This window comes from Apiospora phragmitis (genome assembly GCF_038363925.1).
Source record: "Apiospora phragmitis strain CBS 135458 chromosome Unknown utg000006l:1.0-5683423.0:1.0-5690449.0, whole genome shotgun sequence".
Classification (NCBI taxonomy): Eukaryota; Fungi; Ascomycota; class Sordariomycetes; order Amphisphaeriales; family Apiosporaceae; genus Apiospora; species Apiospora phragmitis.
The window spans coordinates 4859286-4877398 of NW_027117404.1; the positions used below are offsets into that span (position 1 = coordinate 4859286).

General features: G+C 53.0%; 7 protein-coding genes across 7 annotated transcripts; 3 read left to right on the forward strand and 4 right to left on the reverse strand.

Annotated features, from left to right (window-relative positions):
• Positions 1-875, reverse strand: PG994_006705 (uncharacterized protein; the record flags this gene model as incomplete). The annotated part of the gene is made up of 3 exons (XM_066858114.1): positions 1-220; positions 367-457; positions 518-875. 3 exons carry the CDS (start codon positions 873-875, stop codon positions 1-3), a joined length of 669 nt encoding a protein of 222 aa, XP_066717383.1.
• Positions 876-3207: 2332 nt separating this feature from the next.
• PG994_006706 (uncharacterized protein) lies at positions 3208-5297 on the reverse strand (the record flags this gene model as incomplete). Its single annotated transcript, XM_066858115.1, has 3 exons — positions 3208-4705; positions 4778-5144; positions 5213-5297. 3 exons carry the CDS (start codon positions 5295-5297, stop codon positions 3208-3210), a joined length of 1950 nt encoding a protein of 649 aa, XP_066717384.1.
• Positions 5298-6461: 1164 nt separating this feature from the next.
• PG994_006707 (uncharacterized protein) lies at positions 6462-7330 on the forward strand (the record flags this gene model as incomplete). Its single annotated transcript, XM_066858116.1, has 4 exons — positions 6462-6533; positions 6584-6727; positions 6797-6901; positions 7001-7330. The coding sequence occupies 4 exons, from the start codon at positions 6462-6464 to the stop codon at positions 7328-7330; spliced, it is 651 nt and encodes a 216-aa protein (XP_066717385.1).
• Positions 7331-7536: 206 nt separating this feature from the next.
• On the reverse strand, positions 7537-9059 carry PG994_006708 (uncharacterized protein; the record flags this gene model as incomplete). The annotated part of the gene is made up of 3 exons (XM_066858117.1): positions 7537-8167; positions 8257-8394; positions 8953-9059. 3 exons carry the CDS (start codon positions 9057-9059, stop codon positions 7537-7539), a joined length of 876 nt encoding a protein of 291 aa, XP_066717386.1.
• A 152-nt stretch (positions 9060-9211) lies between these two features.
• On the forward strand, positions 9212-9576 carry PG994_006709 (uncharacterized protein; the record flags this gene model as incomplete). The annotated part of the gene is made up of 3 exons (XM_066858118.1): positions 9212-9285; positions 9360-9537; positions 9562-9576. 3 exons carry the CDS (start codon positions 9212-9214, stop codon positions 9574-9576), a joined length of 267 nt encoding a protein of 88 aa, XP_066717387.1.
• A 1135-nt stretch (positions 9577-10711) lies between these two features.
• Positions 10712-13759, reverse strand: PG994_006710 (uncharacterized protein; the record flags this gene model as incomplete). The annotated part of the gene is made up of 4 exons (XM_066858119.1): positions 10712-12068; positions 12137-12875; positions 12931-13471; positions 13583-13759. The coding sequence occupies 4 exons, from the start codon at positions 13757-13759 to the stop codon at positions 10712-10714; spliced, it is 2814 nt and encodes a 937-aa protein (XP_066717388.1).
• Positions 13760-17392: 3633 nt separating this feature from the next.
• PG994_006711 (uncharacterized protein) lies at positions 17393-17896 on the forward strand (the record flags this gene model as incomplete). The annotated part of the gene is made up of 1 exon (XM_066858120.1): positions 17393-17896. The coding sequence occupies one exon, from the start codon at positions 17393-17395 to the stop codon at positions 17894-17896; it is 504 nt and encodes a 167-aa protein (XP_066717389.1).
• Between the last annotated feature and the right edge of the window lie 217 nt (positions 17897-18113).

Genomic DNA, 18113 nt, shown 5'->3' on the forward strand with positions numbered 1-18113 from the left:
CTACTTCAAATCGCCCTTGAAGCTACTGACGCAGTGGCCAGCATGCCTACGAGGCCCAAAGCCAGAGACCCAAAGACCCCATGCCAGAATAGGGTTGCTACCGGCGGTGACTCGTGTGGCATACACGAGTGGCGCACGAAGGCGAAGGCGAATGTCTGCCAGAGACAGGACCTCGGCTTCCACGAAGTGGCATAGAACCACGTCGGTGTCGGCGAACTTACTGTATATTCATACATTAGCATGGAGTTCACCTAAGGTAGCTCTAGTGTTCGGATGGGCTTCATTCAAAGCTTTACGAGGGGTCACGCCTCGGAACCCGAACGTTTCTGCAAAGGGGATGGAGAAGTATCAGCAGAAGGTACTCACCAAGGAGTATTGTAGAAGACTTGGCCCTTCAGAGACATCCACGACCAGCTGGGAGCCCGTTTCTCCAATAGCCTGGAACAGTGAGGTTCACCTATCAAGGTGAAATTGGTGCGCCACAGGAGATGCAAAGGCATGAGCCTCTGCCACATACCAGCCCCGGCCCAGTACTCGCCGAGAAACGGGCGAAAGGTGTCGACGACACCTGCAATGGCGATCGGTCGGTCGGTTTCCAAGCTCAGTGACATACTCGAGTAGAGCTGCACAATGGCACCCCAATAGTGAGCTGGTGACAAGTGCCACCAGATACCCTTGAAAAGGCTTCCGTCGATACTTGTAGGGCCGGAGTTTGGATCCAGATTCGAGTTGTCAGGTTCCCAACGCATCATATTTTCCTTCATCCGCCTTCGGCTCGCGGCAAAAGGACTGTGGAGGATTTCTGATGCCGGATGGTTGCACCAATTGTCTACTTCAGGAGGGAACCCTCCTGGGAATTCTTCTGATGCCTTCATGGTATCGCACCTCCAGAAGAGCTGGCTCCTCCCACAATCAAGAGCCCCCGGTGCCAATAAGGCCTCTTGGAGTACCCAGGCGCGGGTATATAACGGATACGACTTTTTGTTAGCGCCTGTGTTGAAGAGGTGTAAGTTCTTGGTCGTGACCGAAGACAAAGGCAGCCGTTCAGGCTGCAGGATTCGTGGATTACGCGGATATAGACATCCTTCCGAGCCATTTGACGCATTTGAAGTGGCAATATTGCAGGTGGAATTTCGGTAAATGTCGCCCATTCTTCTCGACTCTGCTTTCCAGTCCTCCGGCGAGTCCTGTATGATGCAAAGACTATCGATCCACAGGTACTCGGACCCAAGGTTTCTTGCGACACAGATTGAATCACTGAATGTTTGTGGTAAAGAGTCCCAAGGGATACTTTGACGGAACTCCTCCTCATTATGTTTTTGCAGCCGGATGAACTGGGCTCGACCCCAACAGTGGCTCAGGGTCATATAAACCAGGTTTTCGGGATATTGGCTGTGCGTATGGAGGCTGATGCTTTGGTGGTCGCCCAGGCGCAACAACCGCGAAGGCCTGAAATGTATATTGGCACTGGCATGACAGGAAGAATGGTTCTGTATGCACTTCGAGTACCATATTTTGGCCAGGTTCTGACTTTTTTCAGAGCCAGTATGATCCCCCAAGTTTCTGTGTGGAAGCGAGAACATGGTATTGTTGTTTTCTGCTTCCCAAACCCTGAAAGAGCAGATATATCGCTTAAATATGGTGTGGATATATATGTTGTCAAAATTGAACTCAAGCTTTGTCGAGTAGCTCCAGGGGAAATAGTGATTATTAAGTTGCGGTGTCAGTCGATTCATATGATGCCATATTGTCGCACAAATACGGCAGTCTTCTGTGGCGGATTTCCTCAGCGATCCGGTTGTCCAGTGATGGGGAGATTCCCTCCTGTCGCCAACGTGACCAGATCTTGCTTCCAGTTCCGCCAAGATTGCCCTGTGGCAAACTTGACAAAATGGGCTGCTCGGTTTGGATGGCGTAATTTGTGATGGAAGAGGATCAAATGCGTACTCGGGGATATGACGAACAAGTAGATATCGCAAAATCAACGCAGCGCTGCAAAGGGGCGACAGGAAGATAATGAAGCATCTGATCGATCTTGCAAACGGCACCCCCAGGGTAAATAGCGTACTGCAGAGAAGGGAAATGGAAGCGATCCTAAACCGAGGCTTCTGGTCGTATCCACTGAGGATATTCGGATCGTATGGGTGAGGCATCTGCGAGAAAAGGGAACCCCATTGTATCAACATATAGCAAGGGCAGTGTGAAGTTTAGTAGGCGTAGGGCTCTGGCCCCTGAACAGCTGAACCAGGCTGGTGAGAAATAGCAATGCTATGAGCAAGGCAGATACGGTTCGTACAAAGGGTGTTACGCGGTATTTTCCGAGGCTCGTGGTGTTACTGTTAGGCCCTAGGAAAAGGTAGAGGGAATATATCCCGCGTAGGAGACCCCAGCGAGGTAAGCAGCTCCATGATCATGCAAAACTCGACAGGATGACCCGTCTGCCTTGACTGTCTCCGAAATGACGTCCACATCCAGAGGAATAGAGAGAGCTGACCAGCCTGTATCCCAGCATTGGTAATAATCCATGACCTTTCTTCCTCGCTGATAGCATGGACCGAGGGCAACAGTGCAGCTAGTGACGGATTGGCCGAGGCCAGGTCGAATCGGATGGGCAATATGTTCGGATAAATAATCGCCACGCTGATCACCGTGTGTAATTGCCATCACCGGCGTTCGTCTAAGAGCCCTAAGGTCGGGGAGAGGATCACCATGTTAATCACCATGGTGAGAAAACCCCAGCACAAGCCATCGTCAAGGAGTAAGCGGGTGAAGGCCTGGATGATTAGCGTTAGATACTCAACGAAAGACATATTATATTCCATAGCCATCTTTCGTGTGATGTTAGTTGAATTTGGGTTGAGATGGTAGCGAAATAGCTGTTTAGGTGAGCTGCCAGTCGTGACAATTAAGATGGTGTGAGCGAAGAAGAAATCAGGGTCTATTGGGCTAGGATATCAGAAAGCCCCTATGAGAATGAGGATGTAGTACGGAGAGGTAAGTGGCAACAGTCCGCTAGTGTCATGACCCTGCACATGTCCATGCATTGGATAGAACGTTCCTGTAAGTGAGACCGGAGTATCTAGCCTCCGATGCATCGCAGCTACTGGTGCTGTTGGGGGCCAATGTACTTAGGTATGTACCTTGCCAGCTGCTGGGCAGGCAGAGTTGTGGTAGTTGGTGCTGTTGATCTCAAATGCTATTGGCCCTTTACTTCCGACAAAGCCTCCCCGTCTGCAGTGTCAGCCAGTCCTCCTGGCGCGTAACATACCATCCTTCAGACCCCACGGCCGTAGGCGCCCAGAAAACATCCCAGGGATCGACCTTCCTCTTGATGTCCAAGAGCCGCTCGTAGTTAGAGCCATAGAAGGCCTGGCCGGAATTGGGCTCCATGACATCTCCCTCGTTCAGATAGCCGCCTCCGCCTGGGGTGACCTTCCGCAGCCGCCCCATCCAATCCCACGAGATCTTGCGGTTGCCCGCCGCGAACTCGTCCGGGGTGGTGTCCTTGCTCCACGCGTAGCCGATGATGCCGAACATGAGGGCCTCGCGCCACGCCGGGTTGACGGCGCTCGCTGGCGTGCCCTCAGGCGCGATCCCCTGTATATTGTACTGCACCAGCGCGGAGCCTTCCTCGATGATGCTGCGGACGGCGTCCATGGTCGCGTTCAGCAGGGCCTCGTCGTCCCAGTTCTTCCGGGGGAACAGGCGCGACGCGGTGCGCACGCGGTCAACCGCGACGTTCTCGGTGGGGAAGTGGGACTTCCACGTGTCGTAGAAGTTGTCGTGCTCGAAGTAGTTGGGCGTAAAGTTGAGGCCCAGCGCGGTCCACTCGGCGAACAGGGGCGCCACCATGTCTTTGAATTCCTCGAGCGGCATGCCCGGCACGAGCCACGGCAGCATGCTCAAGGTGAAGCCCGTATCGGTGGGGAACATGATGGAGTAGCCGTACGTGTGCCGCGCGGCGTAGCCGGGGAACTTGCGCCAGTAGGCGTACATGGCCTGCCAGAAGACCTCGTTGCTGTTCTCGGTGCCCGGCCCGCTGGCCAGCTCGAACGTGACGCCCGAGAAGCTCGAGGCCGGGTGCAGCTTCAGCGCCATGCCGGTCACGACGCCGAATGTCGAGCCGCCGCCGCCGCGGAGCGCCCAGAACAGGTCCGTGTTCTGCGTCTCGTCCGCCGTCACGAAGCGGCCGTCGGGCAGCACGACGTCGACGCTGAGGACCGAGTCGGCGCCCATGCCGTACAGCGAGATCAGGGGCCCGTGGCCGCCGCCGGCCATGTAGCCGCCGGCGGCGCCGACGCCCTTGCACTCGCCGCCGACGGCGGTGTAGCCGAGCTGGCGCGTGAGCTCGTACAGGTCGTGGATCTGGATCCCCGCGCCGACCTTGAGGGCCGGGCCGGTGTACGACGGCGTCTGCAGCTCCTCGACGAACTCGGAGCTCTTGAGGTGGTGCGTCCAGATGGAGAGGGAACCCGCGCCGGTCGACTTGCCGAAGAAGTCGTGGCCCGTGTTGTGCACGACCAGCCGCATGTTGATGTTGCGCGCGAAGTTGACGGCCAGCTGCACCTGCGCTACGGTGCTGACGTTGACGGCGTACTGTGGGAACCCGCCGATCTCGCAGGTGCTGTTGGCGTTGGCGCCGTTCTGCGGCATGCATGTCTGGCCTTGGAACAAGGGGCTCATAACCGAGGTTGGATCACGAACACTGTGAGCAGAGATTAGACGTTGCTGGTTGCAAGTATCAGGCGGTGATGAGGATGGCGACTGAATTACTCACTGGACTTCCGAGTCATGCCAGCCGTCGAGGACATTTTGACACTTTGCTGCGTCGTAGAACTCATGGTCGGGATAACAGACGGCACCGATCGGGATGGTCTTGATCAATGCCCCGCCGGTCAGTTGATCGAAGACATCCCACTCGGACGCCGTGGGCCAGAGCTCATCGCCCGGGTAGGTTTTGCAGGCCGGAAATTTGCGCTGTTCTGCTCCGTTGACGGGGAATCCAAACAGCGAGACGTCAATATCAAGCTTCGTCAGATTCTGGAGAACGGCATCTGTGAGTTGCAGGGATGCGGCGTCCCCTGAGGCCCATGAGCCACTCAAGTGCTCAGCAGCACGTCCAAGTGTGGCCTTAGTAGCAACAGCTAATCAAAAGGTCTTGTGTAAGTACAGCAACGAGAGAAGAAGACATGGAGGACTGTAAATCGCTTACGTAACAGTTGGCCAGCTACACTACTCTGAAATAGGGGTATGAAGAGCCCTAGAGCAGGTAGCAGTGTTCGACTGATGGGAGTCATGGTGAACGAGTGGGATGGGCAACAACGAGTGGCTTGCCTACAGAGGGTCAAGCAATGGTCATCGTGCGCACTGTCACTGCTATATATATATATATATATATATATATATGTAGATTGATTACTTGGTGGCACATTGTGTTGCGCTGTGCCGCGCCGAAATCCCCTGACCCCGGCAGCAAGCTCCTTTTTCTCATCTTTGTTATCGGGCCAATGCACAATCGATAGCAGCTGTGATGTTACCATTACATCCCCGGTCCCCAGCGCAGTACCCGATGTTCTGTCACGGCGGCGGTACTAACCGCATTTCGACGATTACGTTGTATAATACATATACATATGTGGGGACGTATACTACCCAAGAATGCACACACGGAATCCCTACACCAATCTGGACAACCTTGAGTCACGCAATCTTGGACCAATTTTCCCGGATGGAACAGCAGGATCGGAAGACTCCGGAAACAGGACCTTTGGCGTCGATCGAAATCACAACGACTTCCTTCAAGAAAGCATCACATGTTACGGCCATTGTTTCCTTCCAAGGGCCCGAACATTCTGCAGCAGGGCTTCGTAGCTGTCATTTTTGTCCCTTCACAGCTTGGTGAAGCGGCTGCTGACTTCCAATGCTGACGTTCAGAGTCAACTACCTTCATAGGTGTTGTGCATATTTGATGTCAAACCTGCACTATTTGATAAGCGCGATGCCATCAGCTAAATTGGTTCTCTCAATCAACAGATACATCGTTACGGGACTCTGCCAAAACACTAGCGAAATGAATCACCACGTAAATTGATGACTAGACACAAAGCTGTACAGGCAAATCACCGGATAAACATGGGCTATATTAGTGCGACTTCCGAATAGCACACTATGCCTTACGTCGTATATTCGCTGGGGAGTGACGATCTGCGGCGCTGGCCCAGACTCAGGTTTGAGAGTATGCTGACGAAGGTGAGGTGAATATAAAAACTGCTTCTGTACAATATCAGCCTGCATTGAATGCTTTCCCAAAACGATAAAGTTGCCTTCTCTGGAACAGAAACTGTGGCTTCTCTCGCACAAATTTACAACAACATTTACTACCAACTCTACAGCCAAGACTGCATCTGCAATAATCTTCACCGGGCCGCAACTTTTGCAAGACTCACCCACAAAGCAACAAGATGGCTACCACGGTCATCAAATTTGCCACCCTCTGGGCTTTCCTGTGCTGCGCCTTTGCGGCATTCATGGTCGTGCGTTATCCAAAAGCCTCGATCTAGGCTCTTTCCTGACATGATAACAGGAGGCAGCTTCGTTGCCCGGTGCCCACGGCGGTGAGACCGATCTCGCCAAGAGAAGCAACAGCCAAGTTGAGGGCCGAGGAATCACGTGGAAGCTTGCCATCGAGGAGGGCGGGCCCATCATAGAGTTCAACGGCACTCTACAGGTAAAGATGACAATTATTCCAACCCATCCCTGGCCAGTTCTTCTAATGTTCAAGTACTCCGGAATCTAGCAAGTCAAGAAGCAGATCCAGGCTATCAAGCCTGACTTCAAGTTCACTCCCGTCCCCTTGAGCAGCAACACCTCGAGCAACACTGCGGCCCTCAACGAGCTAGATGTAAGCCTACTTCCATAAACTCCCTTCTTTCTTCCATCGTCTATCAGTTGCCTTGAATTTCTATTCAGTATGCTAACAACAGCCTGTTATCAATGCTAGTGCCTAGATGAAAACCAAGACGCCGCCATTGCCGGCGCTATCGGGGATGACATCAAATACCTCAACGGCCTTGGCGACGCCCGATGCGGCGACCACGGCGGCAGCGACGGGACCCACTGTGGCACGATCAGCTGTTCCTGGAACAGCGCCATCAAGTGGTGCAACATGGGCCCCGACTACTACGAGGACTACTGCAGCTCCTTCGCCTATTACGCCCAGAACATTCTGGACGACTGCAAGAACGACGACGGCAGAACGACGCATGGCCAGCAGAGGGACAACATGGCAGACCACAACATCCTGATCGTCGTCGAGGAGGGTGCTTGCTAGACGACTTGCTGTCAAGGTAGACAGCTTGCTGTTAGGTAAAGGCTTTGATACGGCAAGCGTTCATGTTACATCTAGACTTTTATCCCGGTTGAAGGCGTCTGGGAACCGTCGGTACCGCACCAAAGCATAATACATAATGTGTCAACTGAGAATGTTGAAATATGTGAATGAGGATGCCGTGCGCCGTTTGCCAAGACCAAGTCTAATCAGTGCCCTGTGTACCACGTTATTGAATTTCCCCGTTCGCTCAAACCCTTCCCTAAGATCGGCTTCTTCACGACCCAAACGCCATGATCGCAATCCGTCACCTGGCCGTTGGGCAATGTCGATCCTTGGCAATCGTGCGCTCCATCACCCGCACGAAGCCCGACTTGGCCGCGACCCGCTCGCTCGCGAGGTTGCCCAGCCGGATGTACGCTACCACCTCCTCCTCTTCCACCGCCGCCGCCGCCGCCGCCTCCGGCCTTGTTTCCCAATATCGCCCTTAGCATGGCCCCGACCGCCTCGGTGGCGACACCGAGGCCACGACATGGACCGGCCACATACCAGCCGGCCTCTTCGGGCGCCACGCGGAGGACGCCGGTGAAGCCGATTAGTTTCGGTGCCGTTGTAGTCGACGCCGGGGCAGATTCTCCTCTGGGCTTTCTTGGCGAAGCCCCATCATGTTGCTGCTGCTGCTGATGCGAATCATGGACGGTCGAGGTGGCGACAAGCCCGTACAGCGGAGACTCGGGCCCGACCATGACGGCGAAGTTCACGATGCCGGGCTTGGCACCGTAGGCGCGTTCGCGGATCAAGGTGCGGGTCGCCTCGAGGTCCGGGGCCGTCTCCATGCCCCTGTTTCTCCGCCCTCAAAGTTGGCCAAGTCAGTAAGTATAATTCCTTATTAGGTGTATCTTCAGTCAGTCTCTTCGTATCTTACTTACGTTCCGGCGAGATTGGCCGGGTCGGTCCAAATCTCGTAGACGCCTTGCGCATGCTTCTCCTCTGACAGGGGCTCGAGATAAAACCGCGGAGATGGGTTATTCGCCATATTAAGGAAGTGTGGCTGGGGGCTAACTCCTCTGAAATAAGGTTTTTGTTGTTTCATAGTGCTCGTTTCTTTCTATGCTTTCTAGGCCCTCCTTGATTTTGAAGGTCCTGATGCGATGTCAGCCCCCGCAGCTGACGCAATTTTCTAGGTCACACTGCATGTATCTAACGGGTTTCGCTTAGCAAATATATAACGGCGGGAACATACGTAATCAGTGGTAGCTGTAACAATATCGTGAATAGTAGCAGCCAACTCCTTAACTTGCCCCTAATATTATTCTTATTCCTATCCGTTACCCGTTCTCATACTGGTTCTGCTCGAGATTCCCCTTTCTAGGAAGGGAAGCATTCGCTATAAAGAAGGTCAATAACCAAACCGTGCTTGGTCTGGCATATGGGGTGGGCCCAAAAGCTTCTATGTTATCTGTGTTAAATCTCATTGTGAATTGCAAAGCTATACACATTAGTCTTACGTTGGCCATTTCATCTTATGAAACGTAAGCTCAAGATAGCGCCGGTTCCCCTGTAGTGAACCCCAGTCTCCCGGGACATCCATTGCTCTCTCTCACTCTTTAAATAACTCGCCTGACGCGTTGATGTCCAAAGGGTAAGTAGTGGCCTCGATAGCCTTGCTAGCGTCATCAGCTACCGGGGCGGCGCCCTCGTCACTGCTATAGTTGAGGAGACAGAGACGCATGGGGGGCGTGGGACGCGGCGAGGGAGACGAGGTGGACGACGTAGGCGTCTTCGGCCTCCTTGGACGGCCCGCCGATAACGTTATCGATGACACTTCCGCCGTGTTGTTGTCCCTTTTTTTCTCGGCCTCAGCAGTCGCGTGCCGCCCCCGCCATGCCGTACACGTACGTGATATTGCCCGAGATTTCCTGCTTCAAGGGCCACGAGGGCACCGAGCCGGGGGACCCGTGCGTGAGCAAGCCGAGCAACGGCCCTAACCCGTGGCGGTGAAACGAAGCGAACCTTTCTTTCTCGGAGTCAGGCCCGCGGCATTGTTCGAGATCGATGAACCCAGGAGCGCCGGCTCTTCGTCCCAGATCAGTTCTGTCGACCCGGGCACGCGTAAAGACAGACACCCCTTTTCCATCCAATCCTCATTTATCAGCGACGCTCTCGAGGTAGCGCCGGATGTCCGTCGACGCGTGCGCAGCGGTGCTTGGGTAAGTACGTACCCGCTTCTTTAGCGCCACGGCGGGTAGAAGGATAAAGAGCTCGATGTCGCAGGTGGGGACCTGAGGGAACTGATGTCCAGTACGAGGCGCCGCCGGAACCGCCAACTAAACGTCAACTAGCCAGATATCTTCGGGGAACAAGATAACAGGTCTCAAGAAATTGAGCTTGTCATGGTCGACACAGGGATCGTCGTCGAGGGTTCTCAACTAGGCGTTCTCGCAAGACTCGAACTCATCGTACTGCGCGCTGCCGCCCCGCACCGGCACGCTTCGATCTCTTTTCGTACTTCTGGGTCTGAAATGACAATTGCGCTGTCGAGTTATCGCCCCTAGTATTGGTCTCGTCAGGTCTAGTAGCTATGTTAAAGCAAAATCGAGTGTTTATTGTAGATGTTACGGGTGATAATTCATACATAGGCAGAGGTGTCGTCGTTTTTCGCTTTTCCTTTGCCATGCCCGTTATAAGCTGAATAGATATGGCTCCTGTAGATTCGCCTGCATCTCTAGGGCGGACTCCTCTCTGTAACAAGTAAGCAGGTTAGCACTTCATTGCACGTATGCCGTAGCCTCAACTCCAATGGCGACACTGGCGAATCGCGCGAGGGGTTGCGGCTTTCGCCTACGTTACGTCGCACCAACACAATGTGTCCATATACGTTGGCCAAAGTCATCTTCGACCAACACCAAGCGGGGTAGGTCCATGAACGTTGCACTGCATGGGCTGTTGGTAGAAGACGCCTGCCACCAAACAAGCTGCCTTTTCGTCAGCTTACCTACGGTGTACCGCCTCTAAGTTGTGGACAAAGAAACCCACCAGTGGTAATGGCGAGTCATAGAAGTCGTGTATCCAGACAGGTATTAGGTTCTTATGCTCTTGTTATTATACATATCATAGTTGAAGTCATTAGTAGATGCAAGCAAAAAAATGAACCAGGATCGGCAATGTTATTCTCGGCTATCGGAATAACTCAAGTATATCAGTAAAAGATCGAGGAAAATATTCCGGGTACAAATATGCACGGAAATAACGAGACAAATGGTATCTACGTAACCCCAAAGCCCAAAGAAATAATGCCGAAAAGGGGGGTCGTAACGATTCGTGACCTTGCGCCAGCGCCCGCGTTTCCAAAGGGGCGCAAACAAAAACCCAACCAAGGGTTCACTAGCCAGCCCAGTTCATACCCGATGTCCCGTTGCTCCTCATGTCATTGCCGTAGCCCATACCCCCGAGACTAAGATACGTATCGATGTCCGTCATTCCTTCGTTTTCCAGAACGCCCATCAACTCTACTTGCTGGGCGTGACTCAGGCTGCCTTGTCGCTCGGGTGGCATGTTGTGCATCTGGGTATCGCCCATTCCCATAACGCCAAGACCATTTGGGTTGTTCGAAGGTGCCCAGTAATCGTGGTTCATCCCGCCAAAATTATAGGGGGAAATGAACGGTGGGGGTGGGTTGAACCAATCGGTGATGGTCGTCGGCTGTGGTAATGGTCTTTGACCTTGCGGGTGGTGGTTAGGTGGTAGGGGAGGTATCGTGAATATTGCGGGATTGCGTTGCTGCTGCTCCTGCTGCTGCTGCTGCTGTTGTTGAGGTTGGCCCATTGAGTGGTTTTGTGGCAGATTAACCGGGGACGCGTGTGCCAAGTTGGGTGTGGCCATGGCGGACGCGGGCAGCATAGGTGTGGACATGATAGGGGTAGCGCCAGCACCCGGTGGGACGGACTCCGGTGGGGTTGGGAGATGATGTGGAGGTGACAGTAGAGGGGGAGATGCGTTGGTGTCCGATTCAGGAGGCGTAGATTCCTCAAGCAGCAGATTCTCGTTCGATTGGGTGAAATCAGGGGGGAAATAGCTGAAGCGTCGGCCAGAAGGATCGCTAGGAGCCGGGTTATGAAAGATGGAGTTGGAGCGGAAAGTTGGCTGGCCAGCGAAAGGGTTGTCGAAACTGACTGGTTCCGGTGCCGTATCAAACACGTATCCAAATTGTGGAGGGTTGAAGGCAGGTGCTCCATTTGAGGGAGCTTGCCTGGACACCGTCGTCGCACTGGAATGGTCAGATGTTGAAGGCGAGTTCGTATCCTGCTGTGAGGATGGCGTCCCAAATGTACTGGAGGCCGACAGCACCGGCGTGTGTCTTGCCTCATAGCTCCGAAGACACGCTTTCGAGAACGTAGAATATAGTTCAGATGCAGCGCTTATCCCCGGCCAACGCTCAGCGCACTGATCCAGTATATCAAGAGCCACGTTGATAAGCTCTTCAGTCTCCTCCCGAGAGTGCGCGGCGCGAACATCAGGGTAAGCAGCAACACTCCAAAGTATGGTATTGAGTGCCATGTATAGGGTGAAGACAAACACCCATGTGATGTCTACAGCAGCCGCCATCATCTGCTTGCTGGATAGGTTGATGATGAATGCGGCAGAGTCAAAGCACTTGCCGGCTGACCTGCTGGATGGTTTGGGTACCTGAGGCGACGGCCTATGAAGTGCAATGATCATTGTATGATACTTCCCGGTAAACCTATACAATTATTAGCGATGCTGGACTGCCAAGCAGGGCAATGTTGGTGGTTGAGGTGAGATACTAACCATGGCTTGCACCAAGCGGGACTTGCTGGGGAGGCGTTGAGCCACTGGTCCAATTCGGTCTCCATTGCCGTAAACCAGGGATGACGCTCATCCCTGGGTTCCGGCTGCTTCTTCTCGTACAAAACTCGCTCGACCTCCGACTGGCACAACCGCATCTTACAGAAATGTATTGCTATCAGCTTCTTTTCGTCGGCTGGGCCTTGCAATATGCCATGTTCGGTTATGTTTTCGTCCTTGGCGCTCTCGAAGAACTTCACATCAACAAGATCGTCGCTCTTGGCGAAACCATTTGGCCGGCCCATGCTGGAGGCTAGCCCGAACTCCATCGCTGTAATGGTCCAGCTCAACCGCCTGCGCATATCTAACGTCAGGGGATCCTCGGTGCCCATGGATATTGTCTTTTCATCTGCTAGACCTAGCTGTTGGCATATCCTTGTTGCTAGGCCAATGATGTAGTAGACTGAGGTCCGAGTTGGCGTCAGCAGCGAGTACTGCCCTATTAAAGCAAGACACTGAATCGTTTTCAGGTCCTTTGGTCGAACGATTTCCTCGAAACGCTGCATAGCAGCGAGATAGTAACTATCAGCAAGCCCTGCATAGGTGGTATCGAGCTTTTGCATGCTAATGGCCATAACCATCCTGATAACGAAGTGCTGATACGCGTCTTGGCTTCCATTGTACACATCGTCAAGGTCGCTGGCTAGCCTGTTCTCATGAAGGGTCGGTGTCAAAATTTGCCCTAGTCTACGTGTTAGCATTTTTCCTGCGGAGAATAGTTGTACAAACTGCCCTACCACGCTGGCAGTACACTTCGATCAGTTTGTCTGCAATGGCCCGGCTGGGAAGATTGTCTGCTGGGAAAGCGCTGATCATGGGATAGCTCTTCTTCCTCGACATTATCGGGGGCGGTATGCTGAAGGACTGCGATCGTAGACCCGTGTGGCCTGGACCGCCGCTTGCAGCTTGACGCCGCACTCGAACTTCGGGAATGAGCTGTGATATGTGCTGGGAGTCCGTGTAGCGCTTGGCTTCTTCCATCAGGATTCGCGTCATGGCTATTCCGCTGGAGGGCCCAAGGTAGCGGGGGGTTTCGTCCGTCTCGTTCAATCGAACCAAGCCTCCGGGTCCGACTATGTCGTCGCTGTTTTTGGGGAAAGCATCCTCGTCCGTGTATTGGCCGAGCTCGGCTTCGAGGGCTCGTACGCGTGCCTGAAGCTTGACGACATAGTACCGGCTGATCTTCTTGCCCTTGGTGGTGTCGAAGTATTCGCACACAGACCCGGAGCGTTCGCATGGGAGGCAGCGGGGTAGCGTCGGGTCGCATCGCGTCTTTCTCTACATGATGCACGGGACAGGTCAGCACGCCTGGTTCTGGCTCGGAAAAGTCGCAAACAAAAGCCAGCGGCCGATGCAGGTTCCCTTTTGGTGGAGAAGGACGGGACGTACCTGACGACAACGACAGCATGCTGTTAGAGTGTGCGCAATGCGATGTGAGCCATCTTCCTCCGCGTGTTCATCCCGAATGGCGATGGCTGGGCGGCCGGGCTGATGGTAGCCTTGCGGAAATCTCGGCTGGTAAGTTCCTAAGCCCTCTATGTGGCGGAACACATCGGAGGCGTCCATCTGTGTGCTCTAGTAATATATCGGATGAGGTCGTCGCACGCAGTCGAAAAAGTGAGTGAGCGGTAGAGAGAGAGTAGTGTCGCTGCGTGGTTGCATCAACTGTATTGGTTGTGTTAAGCATGCGGATGCGATGGATGGGATAGAATACGCGGGGGATATCGTTATCTACGTCCCGCGCTGCTGTTACAGTTGCACTGTACATACGGCAAGGGAGCAGGCTGGGTACTTTTGCTAATGCTCGCTATCCCCTGTCAATAGAAGCTTCCAAGGTTCTAGTCGAGCGGGCAAAATAGGCGGGCAATAGGACATGCAGTAAGGTTGTCGATCAAGGCTCCACGTGCGGATTGGCTGCTCAGGTTGTCTCAATTGAAGGAGACACGGTTGTTCGAAAATAGAAAATTGGCAACTAGGCTCAAGGCCGATTCATCGTCGCATTTACCAAGAATACATAATACATCCCATGGGGGGCATGACACTGCTGCACTGCCGGCAATCCAGTTTGAGTATCAACTTGGCGGAGATGAGTTGATTTGACGTTTGATGGTACAGCGCTAAGTTAATCGGTGGTTGCAGGTCTTCCAGAAAGAAATCGATTGGTTCCAAGCCTTCCATCAAGCGACTTTCAGGTCATTCAGGTCCCGTTCCCGCACGCACTCCTTTACTCCGGCGTTTGGATGGAGCTCTTTTAGATTATCAGTCGTAAATACGCAGACATCTAGTCACTTGATGTTTCGTTTCTTTTTTTGTTAGTCTTGACGCTTTCTTTCTAACTGTTGTCGTGTTTCATCTTCGATCCCTTACTCGATTTGGGTAGAGGGATTGTTAAGATGAGGCAGGTCGCAGTTCGTTAGGAGCCTTTTGCCTGCGAATGCTGCGTGGCGCTGGAGTCCAGCGGGGATTTAGGGAACGCTCAGTGCTCCATTCTCCAACAGTAATAACAGGTTTCAACCCAGCAGCTGTTCATGCTCGGGAGTACCGAGTTCGAGATGACAACATCGAGTCCTCGGCGCCTCAGGCCTTCTCGTCTTTTTGATTATTTGTGACGAGGGCCTCGTCACGAGGCTGCTTCACCGTTGATCGATACACTAGTCATCTTGGACCTCTCCACAGCCTACACCATGTGTGAACTAGAGATATTGCAGTAAGGAATAAATTTCCCAATGGACTCCATGATGGCACAAGAGACTATTTCCCGAGCTGTCAAGCCAGTTAGATCGGCCGCGCCCAGCCTTGCCGGCAAATATCCGCTTTGTTGGCGCGTACTGATAGTAGACGATAGCTTCATCAGCAAAGCCGCTAATTTGGTCGGTTTCAAAACTCAATTCAACTACAATTACACTAATGGAATCTAAAGGACAGTCCACTGTTGCCACTGTTAACTGAGAATCATAGGTATCCTTCGACGCGGACGCTCCCACCCAATACCTAATCGTCGAGCAAGTAGATCTATATATTCCAGATATTGGAACGGTTCTATAGGTATCTTTCAGATTACTTCATCATTTTTTTTTTGGCTGCTTGCTAGCGCGATTGCGTAATGAGCCCGACAGGTCGGGAAGGAGAAGAGATGAGGTACTCGATGCGCACATATCCTCAGCTCGTATTGTTTGGTACAGGGCTACATGAGGGTTAGAACAGTTCCACCTGCCTAGCCCGATAGATCTTAGAAAGTCTTTGGGAGAACATGTCAAACTGCCTAGGGTGCTGGGTGCCTAGGGAAAAGGGCGCTAGCAAATGCTTCTAACAAGATCTCCCAACATGAAACTGCCAGATTTGGCAAGTGACCCTGGAGGCCATCTCCCAAGGGGCCTCTGTCTCTTGGCCGAGCCTCGAGATTGTTCGGACATACATAAGTTGAAATGTTGAGGACTTCATATCCCTCAGGTAGGACTCGATGTGTTGCTTACTGCCTAAAGACCCCATGATGACGAGATAGAAGAACTAATAGCCCGGTGTCTTTGTCATCAACGGTGTGTCTATATCTCTGGGGAGCCAAGTCACTGAAAGACTTGATCGGGATATCACCAAGAGGCTGGCTGCATGTACTCCGTAGCGTGCATCAAACAGGAAGAGGTCTACGTTATCTCGATGCCTACCTCACATTTGTGTCTAACGTCTGGTTGAAAGGGGGTAGTCTGCCAAATTGTACAGATAGACTACCTCCACGTGCAAGTACCTTATTAGAAGAGCAATCAATATTGGTTGGTGACTTGCATCCCGCTCCCGTCTGTCCGTCGACCTGCCATGCTTGCCGCTTGCCATGCCGCCACGCCTTCTAAAGTGATGCATTGCCTTACCCCACCTTGCTTATCCCTCATCCCTCCATCTCCCGAGGCGCGCCCCCTCTATCCCACCTAAAAAAGTACCTAGCTGCTCCTTCCGGTCGATCACATTGTGCCCAGCGCCCAGCCCAAGTGCGGTTTGTCAGACGGGAAAGCGACCAGAATTGCAGAGGGCCGGTGGAGCCACGACAAGAATCCGCTCTCCCGCCAACTTGCTAATCTTTATTTAGCCACCTCTCCAGCTTTTGCGAATTGCTCGTGTCGTGAGGCTCTGTTCCTGGTTCGAATCCCAAGATACTTACTCCAGCGACTGCGACTGTTTTTGTCGTTGGGACCAGCAAACACTTCACACTCACTCGCGCGACTCGCTTTATCCAGCTTTGACCCACAGGATGCTGCCTTTTCATCCCTACTTGGAACTGCCGCATCGAGCCAGGTACCGCTTTCGCCAGGCTGTCGGAGTAGAGGGAGGGTATTCGAAGGGACCCAAGCAAACCATCGGAGCCGACCTTGCAGGGAGCATCTTCGAGTTCAGAGAGCGCCACCCGACATTATCCCCAAGTCGCATTGCTGAGCCGATAACCACCTGCTACTTCTCGGGTTATTGACCCTGTCACCCCGCGCCGCCGGCAGTCCCGCACGTGCAATGCCTCGCTCAAGCTTCTCAGATAACCCATTGCTTCGCGTATCACGCCCCGTCTCCGCCTGCTCAAGATGTAAGCTTTCTCATATCCTTGAATCCCATATCAGTTTATTTATTCTACGGGGTTTTTATGCTAATTCGGCAACAGGTCGATCTGCCAAAGTCAAGGTGAATAGATATGAGTCCGATGAGTCGAGGAGTCTGCTGACTGATTTTATGGGAGTAGTGTGACGGCAAACTGCCAGCATGCACAGCTTGCGAAAAGGCTGGGCGTGAGACCGAGTGCTCAAGTGCAAATGATCAATTTGCCAGAGGCAAGGAACGGAGGTTTGACGCCATCAACCATAAACCACATGCAACCCTTTTGCTAATTCTGGCTCAGCTATGTTGCAGCTTTGGAGTTGCGCATCGAGAAGTTGGAGAGGCGCCTTTCCTATGCGCGATCCAGAAAGGCATCAGTCTCTCAGCATGAGACGGATGCACCTCCGAGAGAACCAGAACGCAAGGATTCTCTGGCAACTATCAGGGCAGCCATTCATCGCAATGCTGCCCGAAAACGCGAGACCTCGGATGTTAACTCATTGCTGTCTGATTTTGGTTTCCTGTACGCCAAGTAGCAGTTCGCCGTACCTCTTGTGCATTCATTAACTGCGTACAAATAGGTCTATCAATGCCACTACCAGAGACTTTGAGTCCTCCATGGGCAACATGACCTTCGCGCGTCTAGTGCTAGCCGCTGCGTCGAATGATACCTTGCCAGACCCTCAAAGCTGGTCTCTGCCGCCGAGACCTACGGCGCTGGCCATTGCACAATATTATATGACCAACATCTACTCACTATATCCGGCTTTCTCGGAAACAAGTCTATACAGTGTTCTCGACCAGGCTTATATGACTCAAGACAGATACATCAAAGACCACGACTACTGGCTAGTCTACATGGTTCTTGCCATTGGTTCCATGGCCCAGAGTCAGACAAGCCAAGACGAGCACTACGCCAACGGGTTACACTTCGTGGCAGAAGCTCTCCAATACGCTGACGGGGCCTTGATGCCGGGTCACGTCGCCCAGATTAGGTCGTTGATCCTGCTGACACAATACTCCATGCTTGATCCGGCGCATTTCGATAGCTGGCATTTGATTGGATTCACGTGCCGAGCAGTGATCGATCTAGGCCTCCACCAAGATCCGCCCCCCAGAGCAAATGCCTGACAAGACCATGCTTGACATGAGACGAAAAATGTTCTATTGTGTATACTCGCTCGACAGGTGCGCCAACCCAACCCCTTTTTTATGGAAACCCGAACTAATGGTGTAACAGGTCGATCAGCATGGTGCATGCGCGTGCGTTTTGTTTCCCTGACAATGCAACACATGTCGCATGGCCAAGACCTTCCTCGTTCAGTCGGCGCGCGTCCATCACTGGCCA